Source organism: Acartia tonsa, chromosome 2, assembly GCF_053477335.1.
Source record: "Acartia tonsa isolate MP-2025a chromosome 2, ASM5347733v1, whole genome shotgun sequence".
NCBI lineage: Eukaryota > Metazoa > Arthropoda > Copepoda > Calanoida > Acartiidae > Acartia > Acartia tonsa.
Genome location: NC_137261.1, coordinates 29935441 through 29957014, shown reverse-complemented (window position 1 = coordinate 29957014; position 21574 = coordinate 29935441). Strand labels below are relative to the sequence as shown.

General features: G+C 30.8%; 1 protein-coding gene across 4 annotated transcripts in view; it reads left to right on the top strand.

Annotated features, from left to right (window-relative positions):
- The window catches only part of mbl (splicing regulator muscleblind), a 166017-nt gene that overhangs the window by 111237 nt on the left and 33206 nt on the right, over window positions 1-21574 (top strand). For all 4 annotated transcript variants that reach the window (XM_080150356.1, XM_080150358.1, XM_080150355.1 and 1 more), the window contains 3 exons: window positions 14320-14381; window positions 17796-17892; window positions 18353-18511. In XM_080150356.1, coding sequence (XP_080006482.1) covers window positions 14320-14381; window positions 17796-17892; window positions 18353-18511 — 318 coding nt within the window. The remainder of the gene's footprint in view (window positions 1-14319; window positions 14382-17795; window positions 17893-18352; window positions 18512-21574) is intronic.

The following is a 21574-nucleotide window of genomic DNA, read 5'->3' as shown; positions in this document are numbered from 1 at the left end:
GGTTCTTCTTCCCCCTACCTATAAGATGTTGAGAGAATTTGTATATTGAAATAGACTTTTAAACCCAAACTTTCAGAATTTATTCTTTGTTTGCATGTTGATATAGAATTTACAAAAAACATTATGGTATACTCAAAATTGTTTATATTTAACATAGCAATATAGATAAATTAACTAATGTATCCTTGTTGACCGTCTAACAGACCGGCTAACCCCCAAAACATTATTGAAAAAATATCAGAAGAAACTAGAGCAATTTCATTTAGGGGAGTCCTATTACATTTTTTTTGGATATTTGTGCAAACTCTTCTAGGCTTGGTTTCTTACCTCTTCTGCATTTAAGAGGTGTCCATTCATAGCTGCACATTTTTCTCACTAAAGTAGCAAACTAATAAAAAACTGCTATTGTGCAGTTTTGGTTTGCTAAAAAATCAAGGCGGCTTTGCAGTAGTTGTGCAAAAATGGAAAACTTTTTAGAAAATATCTTCTTTTCATACTATTTACAGTGGCTTCGCTAACAAGTGTGGCTTTTTTCAAGCTTTTGCTTTTAGTCAATTCGATATTTTTAGCAGTAACGTATGGAGACCGTATTTTGAATTGTGCATTCACGGTTGATTAAACTCGCTAGAAAATCCGCAAGATTACACTCGCTAAAATCCGCAATCTTACCACCTATGTTGCTCTCACAATATGGCTTGTTGGCAAAATTAAATCAACCATTTTGGTATTAAATTTAAGTTTTTTAAATGTCAAAAATTCTATTGTTTATTTTATTTATTTGTGATCAGTTCTTTACTCCTGTAAAGGTCTTGAGGAGTAGAATTGGGAATCAAAATCAAAGTCCATTTAAAAATGCCTCGCTCATAGTCTGAGAAAATCTCAAAAAAACATTGGCAAATTCCCCCCAAAAAAATTGTGGTTTTTCAGTCATTTCTCGGGCCAGGGGCGAGATATTCTTAAACGGACCTTGGTTTTCGGGACACCCTAGTAAATACAAATTTAACCCTTGGACCTCTATGGCTAAACTGACATAAAAATTTTTTTAAAAGAAGATTTTATTTTTCCAATGTCGCAGATTTGCTGAATTGTATCAACACCCTGTTAAGTCCAGACTCCAGACTACAGTGCAATATTAGCCCGTTTTCTTAAACAAGCTGCTAACTGATCTAAAATAAGTGTGGTTAGGTTACTAGACTCAGTTCAGTTACCAATGATAAAGTACGCAAAAGTTTTATTATGGTTTCTTAAATAAACTGATGTGGACAATGCGTTATTTTTAACATAGGTTATAAGCTGTCGCAGTTAACTGATGAAAGGCAGGGTTGCCATACTAAAATTCATTTAAATTAGCATAAAAGGCCTATTTGGGACAAATGTCGTCTTATAAAAAAAACATAATACATCTTGGTATTTATTTTATTAATGGTATTATGTATAAGTAATGAAAATATGCAAAGAGTATAGAAAATAAAGAAAAAGTACAAAGAAGAAATTTTTAATTTAAGATAAATAAATATAATGTTATTTAGGATAAAACAATTTTTTTAAAAAATCCCTTGTCAATTAAGATCTTCGAAATAGGCGCATGCTGAATTTTTTCAATTTTTTTTTTGGAGGAGTGGGGGCAGGCAGGGATCTGGACGGACACAACCACAGTCCTTTAATAAGTAATTTTTAATGTTGAAGAGTATTTTTTATTTTTTTTTAAAGCTTTGTTTTGGTATGGTTTACAATTTAAGAAAAGAAAATTTTCTTCCTTCAAAAATTTTATTTTTAAATCTACAAAATCATCGTAGCTATTTGCTAATTTACAAAATTAATGCCACCCCATTTCTTATTTATTTTCATTTTTTTCTTTTGAAGTACAAATGCCCCGTACGTATTTCGACAGCTTGCTTTGGTTAAGCTGTTTTAATCACCTTCGGTTAAGTCTTAACTGATGTGAACATTGGTTTAGCTTTAACTTATGTTATGACATCACACATCGGTTATCATGATCAGTTAAATTTACTTCAGTTTGGTCTATGAAACACTTAACAGCACCCTAAACTTATGTCTAAGCTGCTAACCGATGTCAATTTATTTTATGAAAACGGGGTATTGACTCTGCTAAATTTGGGTGTGGCCCTCACATAACATAGTTTTATTCAATTATAATGAAATCTATTACTTTTTACTTCATTGTCTAATTAGTCTCGTAAATATTATTTATTTTAATCCGTTTTCATTTCAATATTGTAATAAAAATCAAGAAAATCTTCAATTTAAAAAATAAATTAACTACCTAAGAGCTTTATTTTCTAAAGTAAAATGATTAAGCGTAATTTTGCTAATGTCTGGCACTTAGAATAAAGCACTTCAGGTACATAGTGATATGTATTAAAAAAAATTGGAATTAGAATTAGACATTGGAGAGCCTAAAAAGCAAGGCGATTAGTTAAAAATTATTCAGGTCTGTGATGTATTATTAACCATCCCTTGTTCCCTGGGTGTAAACATAGCATAATAGAGTCTCTGAATTATTATTAACCATCCCTTGTTCCCTGGGTGTAAACATAGCACAATAGAATCTCTGAATTATTACTAACTACCCCTTGTTCCCTGGGTGTAAACATAGCACAATAGAGTCTCTGAATTATTACTAACTACCCCTTATTCCCTGGGTGTAAACATAGCACAATAGAGTCTCTGAATTATTACTAACTACCCCTTGTTCCCTGGGTGTAAACATAGCACAATAGAGTCTCTGAATTATTACTAACTACCCCTTGTTCCCTGGGTGTAAACATAGCACAATAGAATCTCTGAATTATTATTAACTACCCCTTGTTCCCTGGGTGTAATCATAGCATAATAGAATCTCTGAATTATTATTAACTACCCCTTGTTCCCTGGGTGTAAACATAGCACAATAGAGTCTCTGAATTATTATTAACTACCCCTTGTTCCCTGGGTGTAAACATAGCATAATAGAGTCTCTGAATTATTATTAACTACCCCTTGTTCCCTGGGTGTAAACATAGCATAATAGAGTCTCTGAATTATTACTAACTACCCCTTGTTCCCTGGGTGTAAACATAGCACAATAGAGTCTCTGAATTATTATTAACCATCCCTTGTTCCCTGGGTGTAAACATAGCACAATAGAGTCTCTGAATTATTATTAACTACCCCTTGTTCCCTGGGTGTAAACATAGCATAATAGAGTCTCTGAATTATTATTAACTACCCCTTGTTCCCTGGGTGTAAACATAGCATAATAGAGTCTCTGAATTATTATTAACTACCCCTTGTTCCCTGGGTGTAAACATAGCATAATAGAGTCTCTGAATTATTATTAACTACCCCTTGTTCCCTGGGTGTAAACATAGCATAATAGAGTCTCTGAATTATTATTAACTACCCCTTGTTCCCTGGGTGTAAACATAGCACAATAGAATCTCTGAATTATTATTAACTACCCCTTGTTCCCTGGGTGTAATCATAGCATAATAGAATCTCTGAATTATTATTAACTACCCCTTGTTCCCTGGGTGTAAACATAGCATAATAGAGTCTCTGAATTATTAATAACTACCCCTTGTTCCCTGGGTGTAAACATAGCATAATAGAGTCTCTGAATTATTATTAACTTCCCCTTGTTCCCTGGGTGTAAACATAGCACAATAGAGTCTCTGAAATCTTGCAAGTTGTTGCTAGGGATGAAAACCATTCAACAATTTCCTAAACCCACTATGGACTATTTGCAGACAATATTTACATTTTAATATATTATAAGCTTTCCCATGAAAACATTGCATTTCAGTAGAACAACTAAACTATAATTTGTTCCATATCAATACATCACAACGTTATAAGTTACTTAGTCCTGTTAAGTTAAGTCTCATGACTTTATTTTTCTTTAATGATGAATTTCTAAGAATTTTAAATAACAAAAATTAATATTTTACCCTAAAGATTGTAGAAGTTATATTTTTTAATACTGCATTACTATTCTTTTTATCTAAAATGTTATTGAAGTTATTACTATAAAAATAATATATTATAGTTAGCTATAATTTTTGCAATTTCGGTAATGAGTGCTGTTTAAGTAATTGTGCAAAGTATAAAATTTAAAGAAATATGATTGATATCTGTAAATGCAAACTGATTCAAGATTACTTCATCTGCAACACCAAAAAAACCTTGCAAAATCAATAATCCATTGTGCAAAAGTGAAAGATGTTAAGAAATTGAGAAGTAGACTGGTGGAGGGGAGAGAAAAGATATTTATCATGGTTTATTTTGTGCAAATTAACCCCCTCGCAGATATAGTTCATTTACACCATTAGAGACAACAGAGTTTCACATCTAGAGTGAACATATATAGTTTATTTACACCATTAGAGACAATAGAGTTTCACGCCTAGAGTGAGCAGATATAGTTCATATACACCATTAGAGACAACATAGTTTCACAACTAGAGTGAACAGATATAGTTCATTTACACGATTGGAGACAACAGAGTTTCACATCTAGAGTGATCATATATAGTTCATTTACACTATTAGAGACAATAGGGTTTCACGCCTAGAATGAGCAGATATAGTTCATTTACACCATTGGAGACAACAGAGTTACACACCTAGCGTGAACAGATATAGTTTATTTACACCATTAGAGACACTAGAGTTTCACGCCTAGAGTGAGCAGATATAGTTCATTTACACCATTGAAGACACCAAAGTTACACACCTAGAGTGAACAGATATAGTTAATTTACACCATTAGAGTTTCACAGATATAGAGTCAACAGATATAGTTCTTTTACAACACTTCCACACGTTATGCTGCAAAATGTATATAATATAAAAACGATAGAAAAATGGCATATAGGGTATATAGCAGGGACAAGGGAATGGTATTCTGACAAACAACTATAAAGGAAAATTTTCTCACAACCCTCTTCCCCTTTTCCTTCCCTTCTTTCCCACCCCTCTTCACTTACATGACAAAAACAAAATATACCACCAGATAGGTACTCAATAAGGTTTCGTGATTTTTTGTAGAATTGTTGGTTAAACTGGCTACCCCTGGGTATATAGATGTACTTAATTAGGTGTAAATATTAATTGCATATTATAATTTTTAACTCAATATAATGCCAATTGATTGCTTAATAATATGAACCTTAAAATTTCCCCATACAACAAATGAACCAAAAACAATCTATCTTTAGTTCGTTTATTTTGCAATGCCCTGGCCAATGTATTCCAAGCAGCCTAAATTTTTGCACCCTAAGTTCTATCCAGTAATAATGGCGACATTATTTAAATATATAATGGCTTTAGATAACGCTAACATTCCCCAACTATCAAACTACGTAGCCATATCTTATCTTTTATACTTACAAATACTGTTGTCTGAATCGATATATGTATAATTACTTGGATGTTGCACCAGATTTTTATGTACTATAATAAAGTAATACTCACAGCTGTCTAGAATTACGATAATCCTTTAACCCATCCCCTTCCTTTCTAATGTATGACCAATACACGGGGTCCATTTTAGCAACCTAAATTGACGTAAAATTTCCCCTTGTCATTATATCCACGTATTCTATATTCATTGTTGTCTGTCGTATACTTATCATTGATTAAATGAGTATGTTGAAAAATAAACTAAGCACTAATGAATATAAGTAGCGCAGCAATATTCAGATGTCTATTAAAAGTAATTTTCTTCACAGAGACTTTACCAGGGAGGGAGGTGACAATTGGATTTTTATTACACAAGTCCCCAAAGTTTTATAATAACGTTTTCTTATTTGTTTTGGGACATTTATTGAATTTTGATTGATTGGTTCATAAGGTTGAGTGTCCAAACGTTTCATTCATTAATTTTAATCTACTGAAGGGTTAATTTAGTTAATTATCATTGGATATCTACATCAATTTATCAGCCATTGGCTTATCACTCAAGATCCCTGGTCTTAACTGAAAAGAATATTTATTAATCATAAAATTTACATTGTTAATTGTGTATTATGAATTATTTGTATTGTACAAAAATCAATTAAAATTTATTTAGCATTATCTGCCTCCTATATGGCAGCTAAAAAAGATAAATTATGTTTTAATGGCAAAAAAGTTAACTACCCTTCACCCCCGCTTAATCATATGTTATTTGTACAGGAACCTAGGGACTGGACATTTGAGCTTAAGTGTATTAATAAAATAATTATCCATGGTATGGAGGTTGGTGGGGGGGGGGGGGGGTTACTTCACCAAAGTATTTACCCCCAAAATGTGAGTTTTTACCAGTTCCCAAAAAAAACAATATATTTTTTTGATTTAGTGTCAGCATAAATATCTTTTTTAAGTGCAATAAAAATGATATGTCCAGGGTTTACAAAATTGAAGAAGTATTTTGTCTAATTCACCTGTCCGTTAATCTATGAACTTAAAATATCTCCTGGATCTCTCATATCAATGGATATAGGACAAACGTGGACATATTTGTCATTTATTTAGCTAATATTGACCTTATTTATTGGTCATTTCGTTCATCCAGTAGGAGTTTAGAAGCAATTGGGTATACTTTATCAGAGTACATGAAAATCTGAAGTAACATCCAATTAAAAATATATCCACTATCTCCTGGATCTCATATCTGTTAAAAAAAGCAGGTGGGAAATTTTGCAGGAAGTGAAAGGATTTGGATAAAATATCTTTTTGTTATTTTAAGTAAATTACCCACATACATTAAGAGATATAAGTTTTCCGGAATTGTAATGTAGGGAGTAGATTTGAAATCTGCATCAAATTTTAAGGATTTTTTATAAAATTCGTTTTTTGTATAATTCTTTATCTAAAAGCGGAAATACAAATTAAGTTAATTAATTTTGGCATCTTTGATTGATGGATTTAAAAAATCTGCGCTCTGATTGGATGTCGTACATCATTCAACCAATTAGAGCGCAGGTAGTTTAAAATCCACCTATCCTATTGGTCAAAATTAATTAACTTAAAATGTATTTTCGCTTTTAGATAAAGAATTTTACAAAAAACTAATTTTATAAAAAAAAATCCTTAAAATTTGATGCAGATTTCAAATCTACTCCCTACATTAAAATTCCGGAAAACTTATATCTCTTAACATACATATATAGATTTAGATTATGCCGGAACTTTTTGCTCCTCATAAAATTGTATATAAATGCTCATTCTTTTTGCCATTTTAATTTTGTTAGCCAGGGCCTTCGGCCCCTCGGTGCTACCAAAACTTATTTATTTTGTCTCTTTTAATGTATTTATGTGTATTTTTGTATAATGTATATTTTATGTTATCTAAACTTCCACCCTTTGTTTAACCCTGGGAAGAGGGAGGGGATATTGGACTGTTTATTACAGTAGTCCCCAAAGTTTTCTTATTCGTTGGCTTAACTTTGGGGAACTTCATTGTATATTGATTGGTTGGGTTATTAAGTTGTATGTCCAAGCATTTCAACAACTTATTGTGATCTAATGATAGTGTAGTTTTGTATATCATTGTTAGGAATGTTCATTAATTTAGCGGTCATTGTCTTATCCATTTAAATTCCTGGTTTAAGCTCAGTGGCACACATATATCACATAGATAGATACATAAAACTTAAGGGAAAGATTGATTTTTTTTTTGTGTAAAAATGTGTTCAATTTCCTGGGTTTTTTTCTGTTAGAAATTTACAAAATGAAAACAACTCAATTGTGTTGTAATTGATGGTCTTATTTTCTCTTTCGTTTTAAACCTTACAAAATGTTCATCTTTTGCTTTATATAAAATTTTAATATGTTTTCGGAATTGCTTCGAAGCCGATTGACATCCGCTAGATGAGAACCGGTTCTCAACAATACTGTAAAAGCATGTATAATAATTGCAGACAATTTTTCGCTAATATTCTTTTTTAAATAATAAAATATTACCAGTTTTGTTAGACCGGGCATTTGGCTCCTCGGAGCTAACAAAACTGGTATTAATCTTATATTTTTTTTATTTCAATATCCGCGGAAAGCTGTCTACAATACGATATGATTGATAACTATTCCAATATGACTTTGAAACAGATTAATACCCACAGGATTTCATCTGGTTTTGAGCCATACTGAAAAATAATGTATCGTAGAGTACGTTCTTACGAACAATAGAATTAAAATTAAATAAATTAACATCAGTTTTGTTGGAATGGTCAATGATTATTTTAATCCCATTTATTCTAGACCAAAAATAATTTTTAAATTCCCAAAACTAATTATTTTTAAGTAAAAATCTCTTTATATTCTTTCTCATTTCGATGTAGATTTTTTTTTAAATGTTTTTTTTTATTATTTTATGAAACATTATATTAACAAAAAGTAGCACTTATAAACTTAATGTACTAATTATAGTATCTTATCAAAATTATATGGGAAATATCCCTCTAAATACCTAAAATAAACCCTACTACTTCCCCATATTTAAATTAATAACTATAGCTTAGTTAAATGAAGTACATGGTAACCCCACAGACAAGGACTCCGCAATGGTAATGATTGCTTTTGCCTTCCCTTTAATTTAGCAACATTATTTTAAAAAGGCTCCCCCCTCCAGTCCTGCTTTTTCATCCTGGATGGAAGGGGGGGGGGGGGTCGTTTGAGCGCAGTAGCGTTTTAATGTATTATCCCAAATTATGAAATAAGTCAAGAATAAAAACTTCTCCTTGTCAACTAAAAAATCCAGGAACAGATAATTAAAAAATCAATAAAAAGTTTCCAAGACGATACTTATCATGAAACCTTTTGTACTCAAGTATAGGAGCGGAGCTCCACTACAAGTCTTCTTTTGTTGGTTGAATGGTAGTCGGTAATAAAAACAATAATCACTAAGATCGAAATATATGTTCAATTGATGTTTCCCTACTTTTGAATTTACTTTGATTCTCTTATATTTAGGAATTTTAAACAATTGACAATGGACGATAAATTGATTTACTTTACATACACCCCAAATTATGAAATAGTTATTTCTCGCATCGTATTATAAACAGCTTTCCGCGGATATAGAATGTGCAATTATAAAATTAAAACCAGTTTTTTTAGCCCCAAAGTGCTGGATATAATACGATGCTAGACATAGTTTTTTCGTATGGATGACAACCGGTTCTTATCCACCGGATTCGAATGAATACGAGAATAGTTATTTCTCGCATCGTATTATAAACAGCTTTTCGCGGATATAGAATGTACAATTATGATATTAAAACCAGTTTTTTTGCCCCGAGGTGCCGAAGGCACCGGCTAAAAAAACTGGTTTTAATCTTTTGATTGTACATTTCTATATTCGTAGAAAGCTTGATATAATACGATGCTAGACATAGTTTTTTCGTATGGATGAGAACCGGTTTCTATCCACCGGATTCGAATGAATACGAGAAAAGAAATTACTTCATCTGAAGATCAAAATCATCAGTGGAAAAGTTTAGACATTTTTAGCCAAACCATGATTGGATGCTGTTTTGGATGATGTAAAATGTCCCCGGCCTCCTACCTACTAATTATATAGCTTAAATTTCTAGACAGTTTATTTTTTCTACTATTGATTAAACTTAAGTTAAACATTGATTTTTTTAAAAATTAAACGCTTGTATTTTGATAATTTATGACTTCATTTTATAAATTTTAGTATAATTTTTTTATGTTTTTATAGGTATGTAGAAATAAATGGAATAGTTTTAAATAAAATTTGAAAAAAAATATTTTTTTTTAATTTTACAAAGCAAAAAACAAGAGTCATTTTAGCGTTTTAAGGGATTGAGGACAAAATTAAAATATTCTTCAACTTTTCCGTTAGCTAAAATTATCATGATGAAAACAAAAGGAATTGTTTTAAAGATTACTGTACAATATTTATTAGAAACTGTTATTTTGATTGGCAGATAACTTCGACGCAAAATATTTTTTTTTTTCAGATGCTTTTTAGTAAAGATTTAGGATTAAAGTAAAATTCGGTAAAGATTTTTTTGTACAAAAAATTGTATTTTCTATCTAAAATCCCAATGTTTTACTTGATTTTAATTAAGTAGAAAGGTTTCATCCACTCTGTTCTGCTGTGTAAATGTAAAATCTACACTTTTAATCAAAATACTCCTTTTTTTTAAGGCAAAGCTTTTCTTTATATGTGTCATCTTTTATAGTTATTCTATTTCTGTAGTTATAGTCTTCTTTTATAATTTTCCTGAAAATAAAATCTTCTAAGGCGGGGTTAAGGGGTGTTTATCCTCGTAAACTTTGAAACCCCTTATTTTATCACCATTAAAAATTTTAAATACAATAGTTTACCCTCCTAAAACCTTTCAAATCTCTTATTTTACGCCTATCAAATTAAAAAGCTTGGACGTCCCTGAAATCTTCTACTATAAGTAGTAAACTTTTTTTTAAATTGAAGAGGGGTAACCCACAACAAGCGCTTAAATCGAAGAACCCAGAGGCTAGGGGCGAATCTACCAGTACAAAAAAATAGTACTTGCAGAAGTTTGTAAAAAATGTGATTATAAAGTTGTTGTTTGTTCACTTAAATTTGTAATTATAAACAAGAATTACACTTTTAACCGCACTAGAGTAAATGAATTGGTAAAAGTTTTGTCATATTTGCAAGAAACCTACCAATTACTAACTTTCTTAGGTCTAAAGCTGGTCTATTTGGCGTCTTTTCGGAAATATTCTTATAAACTGAAGCTACTCATATTGGAGTCTTTTGCTTTAGGGAAATATGTTACTTTTGTGCCTCGCTTCTAACCTCTAGGATATTTGATTTATGAATCTTCAAATTTGGAGATCTTTTGGTCAAAATATCCATAATTTTATGAAACTATCTTTAGCACTTAAAAAATAATCAACTTCTATTAGCCTACCCTTTTTATACTTGCATATAAGATATTGGCGCTGGAAGTAAGGTTCTAATCAATAATTTAAAACTAAAGACAAACTATCCTATTATATAAAGTAAACTTATATTAAGTTTAACTTTATAACAATATAGTAATATAAAAATTGTTGATGACATATTTAAAAGTTAGAAAACAATAAAAATTTTAGAAAAAGTTGTGTTAAACATCAAAATAAATGCAAATATTCCTTTTGTATTCAATAAATATAGAAAAAAATCTATTAAATCAATCCACAAAAAAACCTGTAGGAAAAGGAAAAAATTGTTTACCATCGCCGAAAAAAAACTGTTTTCCAATAAAATATGGATTCCATGTATATTTTCATATTTTGAAGTTTGTTCAATAGTTTTTCCCACTAAAATGCACTCTTTCCTACTCTCCCTCTCTCTCTCTATCATTCAATTTTATATTTTTGCTTGACCAAATCTACCCTACAATTGGATTTGTCCCCCAGTCTATTTGTCTAGCTATTAGTGTTACTAACTATATTTCTTGTTTTTTAAAAGTTTCATACAAAAAAATCAAGGACGTTCAAACTTTTTATTTCAGGGGATAATGGTTGAGGGAGGTAAATTGAGGGGTTTAATTTTAGAAGGGTAAACACACATTTACATTACCCCCACCCTTGGACGTCTATTCAAAAAATTATACAAATAAAATGTTATTTGCAATAAAGCTTTGCCGCCAAAGAAAATTTGTTTGTCCTTGTCGGCACTAGGAAAGATTCATTTTCTATTAACTTTTGCCTGGTAAACAAGAAGTCTATTTATTAGGATCAAGCAACACAAGTTATTTCTTTTTATTTCAATTGTACTTTGTAACTCTTACATTTTTACTGTCCTTTTTGGTAGCATATTTTAATTTTGTATATTCGAAAAACTATGTAATGATATAGTTATCTTAGAGCATAAAATTACTAGGATTACCTATTTTATTATGAATAAAACTTATAAATGGGGAAAATATAAAACTTTTAGGACTGTTGCAGTTGATGGACGGTAAAATGTTCCTGGGAACGATAATTTCAAAAAATCTATGAAAAAGCTGCCAAACGGCTGATCGTACATGACATGCCCACATATTGCACGGTTGGACCCTCAGATGTCAAAACTTTATTTTAGTGTTTGGCCAAAATGACTTAGCAATTGTATCTGTAAGTACGTCTAATAACACCCTTTGCTATTTTTAAAATCCTAGAAAATTTTTTTTGCAAGAAAATTGCATAAATTCGCAACCTTTTTTAGAACCACTACATAACTCGAGTTTTAAAACTTTTTATATAAAATCCTTTTTACAAAAAATATCAATAATTACTTAAAATTAAACCTGAAAGAAAAAAATTCTCATTACACGTGTTAATTTTCATGTTTTAGGTCTTTTTTTGAGGAAAACATAACTTCTCCTCTTTTGACAATAATATATTTTTTTAACAATTCAAAGTAAAATATAATAAAACTTAAACGATTTTTCTTGAATTATCAGTTGAAAATTTCATCAAACATGCAATTTAAGTGATGAAAATTTAATAAAATCATTTTTTGAATGTTTAGAATTACCAATTTTCTACATTTAAAACAAAATGTTAACAAAATTTAAAAACATTCTAACATATAACTTCAAAAATCAATAACATTTTATAAAAAGATGTTTCAAAAAATAAATCATTAAAAGGTATTAAAATGCATTTGAAATTACTTAAAATTAAAACGAGAACATCTTTTTACACTGTATTCTGTGAAATAGAGTTTAAATGACATGATTAGTGAATGAAATATTTCCTAAACTCATTAAGCCTTTTTGTGACTATATCAAAAATAATTTATTTTGTTTAATATTGTTTTTTTATTCAAATATTTGACAAAATTTTCCCTACGTCAATAAAATAAAGTCAGTTTTTTTTCTGTTTCCAGGTTTTTCTTTATAATTTTAAGAATTAGATATAATATAAATCTTCATTATCTTTCATTTGAATTATCATACACATTAAAATGTGAAGTATAAGCTAGAATAGCACTTTTTTCAACGAATATTTTAATGACATTATATCAAAATAATTCCTCTTAAATATCACACAACATATGATTGGGAAGTATAGCCATTTCTTGGAGGTATAATATTTACAAAAATACCATTAATTCTGTTTTTATCAGAAGTTAAAAAAATTGAACAATTCTAAAACAATGGTTGGCTGTCTAGATATTGAGAACACTAAGACTACGGCTCTGTTCTATTGAAATAACGTTGCAAAAAGAGGGGTTCTGAAAGTAATCTACCTAATTTTATTAAAAGAACCAACAAGTACTGTCAGTATCTTTTTTCTTGTAATCTAGCAGACAATCAAATCATAACACAATTTTCATGATAAAATATTCAGGTTTCTACTTCACATTTTAAAAAATATACTGATCAATAAAATGTTCAAAATTTTACGTTGTACTAATTGAAAAAATATGTTGTAATTCTTATTTTAAAGTTACATTTTTATCCCTGACAAAATCATAGACGACTTTTAAAGGCATCTTATCTAAACTTTTTGAAGAAAAACTTATAAAAGGTTAATTAAGTATGAAAACTATTTTCTTCGATTTTTCTGAAGTTATTATCGCATTCTATGGGTTTTTTATTATCATTTACTTATATCGAAAGTGCCAAACATTGTACCCCAACTTATTCATTTAATAAAAAACGAAGCGTGATTGGTAAATGTTGCATAAGAAGCCTTAAAAATAATCCTGAATTTTAAAGAACTATGATGCACAAGGAATGGTTGAGAAAACACACGTAAAATTAGTGTTTTCGCGCATGTATGTGCACTGGAAGATAAATATACATTATTAAGCGATGATTATTTCAGCTAGCATATAACTTTAAAGGTAATCGATCCCAGGAACATTTTACCATGAACTGCACCTGATCCAAATTTTAATTTATTTTTACAAAACTTAAATTAATTGTGCCCCATTAACTCGTCTAATTAGGTAGAGTTATTAAAATATCCAAAAGGAAGAGAAATTAAAAGAGGAACATCTTGAACTTTTAAAAACATGTATCTTAATTCAGCATATACAATTAGGGATAAAACAATAGCCGATAAATTGATGTACATTCCCATTGATGATACAATAATTACCCCTTCGGTAGATTACATTTAGTGGTTGAAACGTTTGGACACTCAACGTAATGATCTAACCAATTATAATTTAATAAAAGTTCCCAAAGTTGTTATGCACACGAATAAGAAAACGTTTTTGTCAAACTTTGGGGGACTAGTGGATTAAACAGTTCAATTGACAGTGGTAATAGTATAGCAAAGCAACTCTTTAGGTATAACCAAATGGTGAATATGTCTTTCTAATTTATTCTTTTATTTTAGGCTCGGTGTAACAGAGAGAAACCTGCTTGTAAATACTTCCATCCTCCCCAGCACCTCAAGGAAATCATCAAAATATTACATTTTTTCATAGCCGTTGACAACTGCCTTCAACAAGAATTACCCTTCTTCCCTTCAGTTACATTAAAAACAAGTTTTACGCCAACTCTACGTTAACAAAATATTTAATTTTCGGCAATTTCAAATTGAATTAATTGGCTAAATAGCAGCCCCTGGTCTGTACCACAAGATCTTGCTAACCGCTTAATCGAAATGTTTTAAAGTTAATCTTCAAATAAAAGAATTCCTTAGAATTCACACAAAACTAATAACTCACCCTTTCCATAGTTGTGGTACCTGGTAGCTGCTAGTGCTATAAGAATACCTTAGAATTCACACAAAACTAATAACTCACCCTATCCATAGCTGTGGTACCTGGTAGCTGCTAGTGCTATTAGAATACCTTAGAATTCATACAAAACTAATAACTCACCCTTTCCATAGTTGTGGTACCTGGTAGCTGCTAGTGCTATTAGAATACCTTAGAATTCATACAAAACTAATAACTTACCCTATCCATAGTTGTGGTACCTGGTAGCTGCTAGTGCTATAAGAATACCTTAGAATTCATACAAAACTAATAACTCACCCTATCCATAGCTGTGGTACCTGGTAGCTGCTAGTGCTATTAGAATACCTTAGAATTCATACAAAACTAATAACTTACCCTATCCATAGTTGTGGTACCTGGTAGCTGCTAGTGCTATAAGAATACCTTAGAATTCATACAAAACTAATAACTCACCCTATCCATAGCTGTGGTACCTGGTAGCTGCTAGTGCTATTAGAATACCTTAGAATTCATACAAAACTAATAACTCACCCTATCCATAGCTGTGGTACCTGGTAGCTGCTAGTGCTATAAGAATACCTTAGAATTCATACAAAACTAATAACTTACCCTATCCATAGTTGTGGTACCTGGTAGCTGCTAGTGCTATAAGAATACCTTAGAATTCATACAAAACTAATAACTCACCCTATCCATAGCTGTGGTACCTGGTAGCTGCTAGTGCTATAAGAATAACTTAGAATTCATACAAAACTAATAACTTACCCTATCCATAGTTGTGGTACCTGGTAGCTGCTAGTGCTATAAGAATACCTTAGAATTCATACAAAACTAATAACTCACCCTATCCATAGCTGTGGTACCTGGTAGCTGCTAGTGCTATTAGAATACCTTAGAATTCATACAAAACTAATAACTTACCCTATCCATAGTTGTGGTACCTGGTAGCTGCTAGTGCTATAAGAATACCTTAGAATTCATACAAAACTAATAACTCACCCTATCCATAGTTGTGGTACCTGGTAGCTGCTAGTGCTATAAGAATACCTTAGAATTCATACAAAACTAATAACTCACCCTATCCATAGCTGTGGTACCTGGTAGCTGCTAGTGCTATTAGAATACCTTAGAATTCATACAAAACTAATAACTCACCCTATCCATAGTTGTGGTACCTAGTAGCAGCTAGTGCTATAAGAAATCCTTAGAATTCATACAAAACTAATAACTTACCCTATCCATAGCTGTGGTACCTAGTAGCAGCTAGTGCTATAAGAATAACTTAGAATTCATACAAAACTAATAACTTACCCTATCTATAGTTGAGATACCTAGTAGCAGCTAGTGCTATAAGAATACCTTAGAATTCATACAAAACTAATAACTCACCCTATCCATAGCTGTGGTACCTGGTAGCAGCTAGTGCTATAAGAATACCTTAGAATTCATACAAAACTAATAACTCACCCTATCCATAGCTGTGGTACCTGGTAGCAGCTAGTGCTATAAGAATACCTTAGAATTCATACAAAACTAATAACTCACCCTATCCATAGCTGTGGTACCTAGTAGCAGCTAGTGCTATAAAAATACCTTAGAATTCATACAAAACTTATAACTCACTCTATCCATAGTTGTGGTACCTAGTAGCAGCTAGTGCTATAAGAATACCTTAGAATTCATACAAAACTAATAACTCACCCTATCCCTAGCTGTGGTCCCTAGTAGTAGCTAGTGATATAAGAATACCTTAGAATTCATACAAAACTAATAACTCACCCTATCCATAGTTGTGGTACCTGGTAGCTGCTAGTGCTATTAGAATACCTTAGAATTCATACAAAACTAATAACTCACCCTATCCATAGTTGTGGTACCTGGTAGCTGCTAGTGCTATAAGAATACCTTAGAATTCATACAAAACTAATAACTCACCCTATCCATAGCTGTGGTACCTGGTAGCTGCTAGTGCTATAAGAATACCTTAGAATTCATACAAAACTAATAACTCACCCTATCCCTAGCTGTGGTCCCTAGTAGTAGCTAGTGATATAAGAATACCTTAGAATTCATACAAAACTAATAACTCACCCTATCCATAGTTGTGGTACCTGGTAGCAGCTAGTGCTATAAGAATACCTTAGAATTCATACAAAACCAATTACATTTCACATTCGACTAACTTTACAGCTGTAGATATGGAGAAAATATTCAAAGTTTAACAGTAGGGTGGCAGAATTGATTGGGGTAAATTAAAGTGGTTAAGTATATGTAAGTCGCCTTACCAATATGATACAATTTTTGAAAGATTTAGAAGTATGTATATTTTTCCATTTCTTAAATGTAAAATTCTGCATTAGATAGTTATGGAAGCAAATAAACTAATAGATTTTCCGCTCAATTTTTTCTATCAAATGTTTTGTTAAATCTAGGGGTAAAACAGCGTAAATTCATCCTAGATTTTGTGTGAAATATAGAGATGCATATAAATTGTATATGTGTATTTGCTTACAATGTGTTTTTCATGTTATAAGTGTCCTTACAAAAATATATCTTCATACTTCATATTTCAAAAACATAATGATATTGATTTCAACACGAGTAAGAAAGTAATGGTTAAAAAAAACAGGGCTCGGTAAACGACTGTAAGCCTCAGTGAAATCGTCACATAATAACTGTAGAGCCCTAAAAAAAATAACATGGTAGGATTGCTCATACCTTTTAAGAATCTTATTTCCAATACAACACTTAATCGAACTGTCGGTTAGGTAAAAATCGGTTTTAAACCGTGCTGAAAATATTTGCGTTCTGAAAGGTCTACTAATAATAAAATATACCCTTATATTTTACTATCCGCGGACAACTGGAAAATATTTATTGAATTGAAGAAACGCTGCTTGCTTAGAAATTGTGTTTACTTTTCTTATTTTCAAACAAAGAAAGCAAAATATATTTATTTATATTTTATGTATGCTGCACATTTTGGACATTTTTAAAAACAGTTTGTCGTCAAAGAATATGGTATTTTTTGTAGTTAATATAATCAAAAATTTAATGAATAGTATAGATCGTATTTTTTACAGAAAACATTGCCTTTAAAACATATTTGATGATTTTTTTAACAGGATCAGTTATTGATCAATGGTCGGAACCATTTAGCCCTGAAGAATGCCTTGGCCGCTCAGATCCACCAACAAATACTACCAGGACAAATTCCAACTTTGGTAAGATTTATTTTTTTGTCGTAGCTACTCTACAAGAACAAAAGGTCGTATAGTTTTCACAGCCAGGTATTAAAACAGCACACAAATTTAAAGAGTAAAGTGTCTTTTAAAATGTTAATGATATTCCTATATGAAAAGAATATTTAATTCTTATGGATAAAGTGAAACATTTAAGCACTCGTAGAAAAATGAAAACTTGAATTATCAAGCGACTAAAATACTTAGAATGAACCAATCAATTCTTTAAATAGTCTGAGACCAGGTTTTAAACTTACAGTATGTTTGTTTATTTTGTAAGATTATTAACATAGCATATTGCATTGAAACTAAATAAGTTTCCCATTTTCTTCGAGTTCTTAAAAGTTTCACTTTTCCTTTACAATTATTTTGATTTAAACAATTGACTTTCTAAAATTACAAAATTAAGATTGGCACAAAAATAATTATGAATTAATTTCAGTATGGTTCCCCTTACATGGGTGCTGCCCAGCTTCCAATGGCCTATTCTCCTTACCTTCAGACAGCAGGACTCATCTCCCCCTTGATAGATGCTACGGGGGGTGTAGCACAGGCCCCTCCCACCCCCACACAACAACAGCTGGCGGCTAAACGCAACGAGGTAAGCAGTTGACCGCTATTTTTAACTCTAGCTCTATCTTTTTTTCTAGCTTTGCGGGCTAACTAAGATATTTCTCATTTTTTTATAATTTTACCCCCCAATAAAAAAGCTCAGCCAAAAATAAACACAGTAAATTGTCAAAGAAAAAGGTCACTAAAAATGATTTAAAAAGAGAAATATACTTTGTTGGTCATAATAATGGCGCTGGATATAATAACTTTGTAGGCATTTGTATTCCTAAAACTAACATCTTTTAAACAAATTGCTAAAATCTTAAATTATGTCATTCTTATTAATAGCATTTAGTAAATATATATATAGGTTTATTTATGCAGTTGGAAGGTTGGAATTATTTTATTTCTCTTCGAAAGATAATCTTGCATTAATTATAAAATTTAAAAAGTTGGTGGTTTAAGACTTGAGGGTTTTTTAAAAATTGTAATAAAAAGTGCCCCAAAATCTCTCCTGCCCCTTTGAGAGTTTAGAATTTTTTTATATAAATTTAGGTTTGCCTGGAAATGGTTTAGGAATCATTCGCTGTTGGATTTTAAAATAGGGCTTGACACAGGGAGGGAGGAAACACACATAACAGTTTTCTTATTCGTTGACTTAACAACTGTTAGGACATTTTTATGTTTTGATTGGTTGATTCATTAAGTTGATGTCCAAACATAATAATTGTAATCAACAGGTAATCATCATCATTGGGGATATACATCATTTTTTCTGTTATTGTCTTATCCCTTTAGGTCCCTGGGCTTGACAGCTCTTTTACTAAACCTCGACTGTCACAATAAGAGCAGGTTTAAACCATTAATCTTGAAAAACCATTAATTTAAGATATTAAATTATCAAGAGAAGAAAAATATTTGCATTCCTCCAACTGTATATGTACAACATAATGAGTGAATGATTATTAATGTCAAAGTTAATTATATCTTTGCCAGCAGAAGCCTCTCTAGAATATGTCTGTAATAGCTTATAGGGATACCATACATCCATCCATCCATCCAAACAGCTTGTATAACATACAGGGTGAGTGAAAAAGAATTAGTTTTCCAATTTTCAAGTACTTTCAGCCAGGAGAAATATGGAAATAGTGAGCATTAGAGCAAAAAAAAACCACATTGAACTATCAATAATAATCTATAAAATCCTAAGAAAATGTCATATTAGAACAAATTACAACTAGAATAGTTATTTAAAGCATCATATTACAGACAATTTTCCACGAATATTAAAATACAAATCAATAGAATATTACTAGTCTAAAGGTCCGGGATAACAAAAATGGTTTTTCATTTTAATATCCGTGGAAATCTGTATATAATACGAAGCGATACATAACAATTTCTTCATATTCTTGCTTGTGATTGAGTCATAAAAGTGGAAAATTAAGTCTTCTTTACTCACCGGGTATATAAAAAAAATACTTCAATCCAATGCATTTTTATCATACTAGAAAAAAAGATAAAACTGTGAAGACCCCAGAGGCAATTAGTTACGCCAAACTTCTCCCATTTTCTTTAAATTTTCTCTTTTTCTTTTATGATTATAATGCTTCAAAATTGCATTTTAGGCTGTTATTTATTTTCATAAACTTTTTGTATTCCTATAGTTATGACAGAGAGAATGATTGTTGTAAAAAAAACCTCTCGGCTTATTTTTCACTCGCAATCCTTAGTAATTGTTGTAAAATAATAATAACAGCTAGTAGCATAGAAATTATATACACATTTGAGCGTTTTTATAACGGTTGTCAGATTCATTATTTAAAGGATGCCTTTTTTAGGAAAAAATCAGGGATAATTACCTCCAAAAGTAGCATTATCAGTTTAGAGTCTATGTAACCTTAACCTAACAAAATCAAATAATATAGAAAAAAGAAATTGAAAATTGTAGAGAATCTTCGTTACTAAACTTGCATGGTTGACAATTTGTTAAAAAATGTATATCCTAAGAAATATTTAATTTGACGACCATTGGTTAGAGGCAGTTAAGTGCAGGCTTTAGTACAAAATACTTCTTTAAAAAAATAATTTAAAAAAAGGTGTATTGGAACGGCGCATTTAGGTTTTATTACTGAAATGTCAGATTTGTCTTACATTTTTTATTTTAATTAATGCACAATATATTTATTTGTACTTAAAGACAACGAATATTATTGTTGTTTTATTTTATTCCTTTTAAAGCACTGCTTCACAGCAAATCTTTATATCTGATTTTTTCACTTCTTTTCACATAAAGTGTATATTTTATACATCAAGTTCAAAATTGAATAGCTTTGTGTTTCCCCCCTCTCTCATACTTTTTCAAAGTTTCTACAGTTTTATTGGATATTGCTTACACAACTCTTTGTGTCTATCAAAATACTTGTTTTATATTTTTTTAAAAGCGAAGCTTTTCTATAATTAGGGTCGGTCCGTCCGTCCGTACGTCCGTCCGTCCGTCCGTACGTCCGTCCGAGATAGTTAGCTTTTATTCGTTAATTTAAGCATGTTAGAATTGTCCTATCGATTTCAAACTTTGCATGGTGATTTCTGTAGTAGTTAGGTACGATTTAGAAAGCATAGCAACTCTATAATCATTACCCAAATGTCCGTACGTCCATTTTAAACATGTTGATTTTTTTACTTTTTTAAATAGCTTTTATTCGTTAATTTAAGCATGTTAGAATTGTCCTATCTATTTCAAATTTTGCATGGTAATTCCTGTAATAGTTAGGTACGATTTAGAAAGCGTAGCAACTCTATAATCATTACCAGAATGTCCGTACGTCCATTTTAAACATGTTGATTTTTCTACTTTTTTAACAACGATTTTTTATATGATCTAATTATCCGTTTGATCTGATATTTGGTATATTGATTCCTGGGACAACAAAGAACAATATTTTAAGCGAAGCAACTCTATAATCAAGCCCTAAAGATGTAAGTATGTCCATAAACATTATTCTGTATCAAGCAGTTTTTCAACAAATTTACTTACAATTTTGCTTCGAATCTTATACTTTTATATTCTGATTATTCAGTTCAGACACTATACAAGTATTAATGTCCGTTT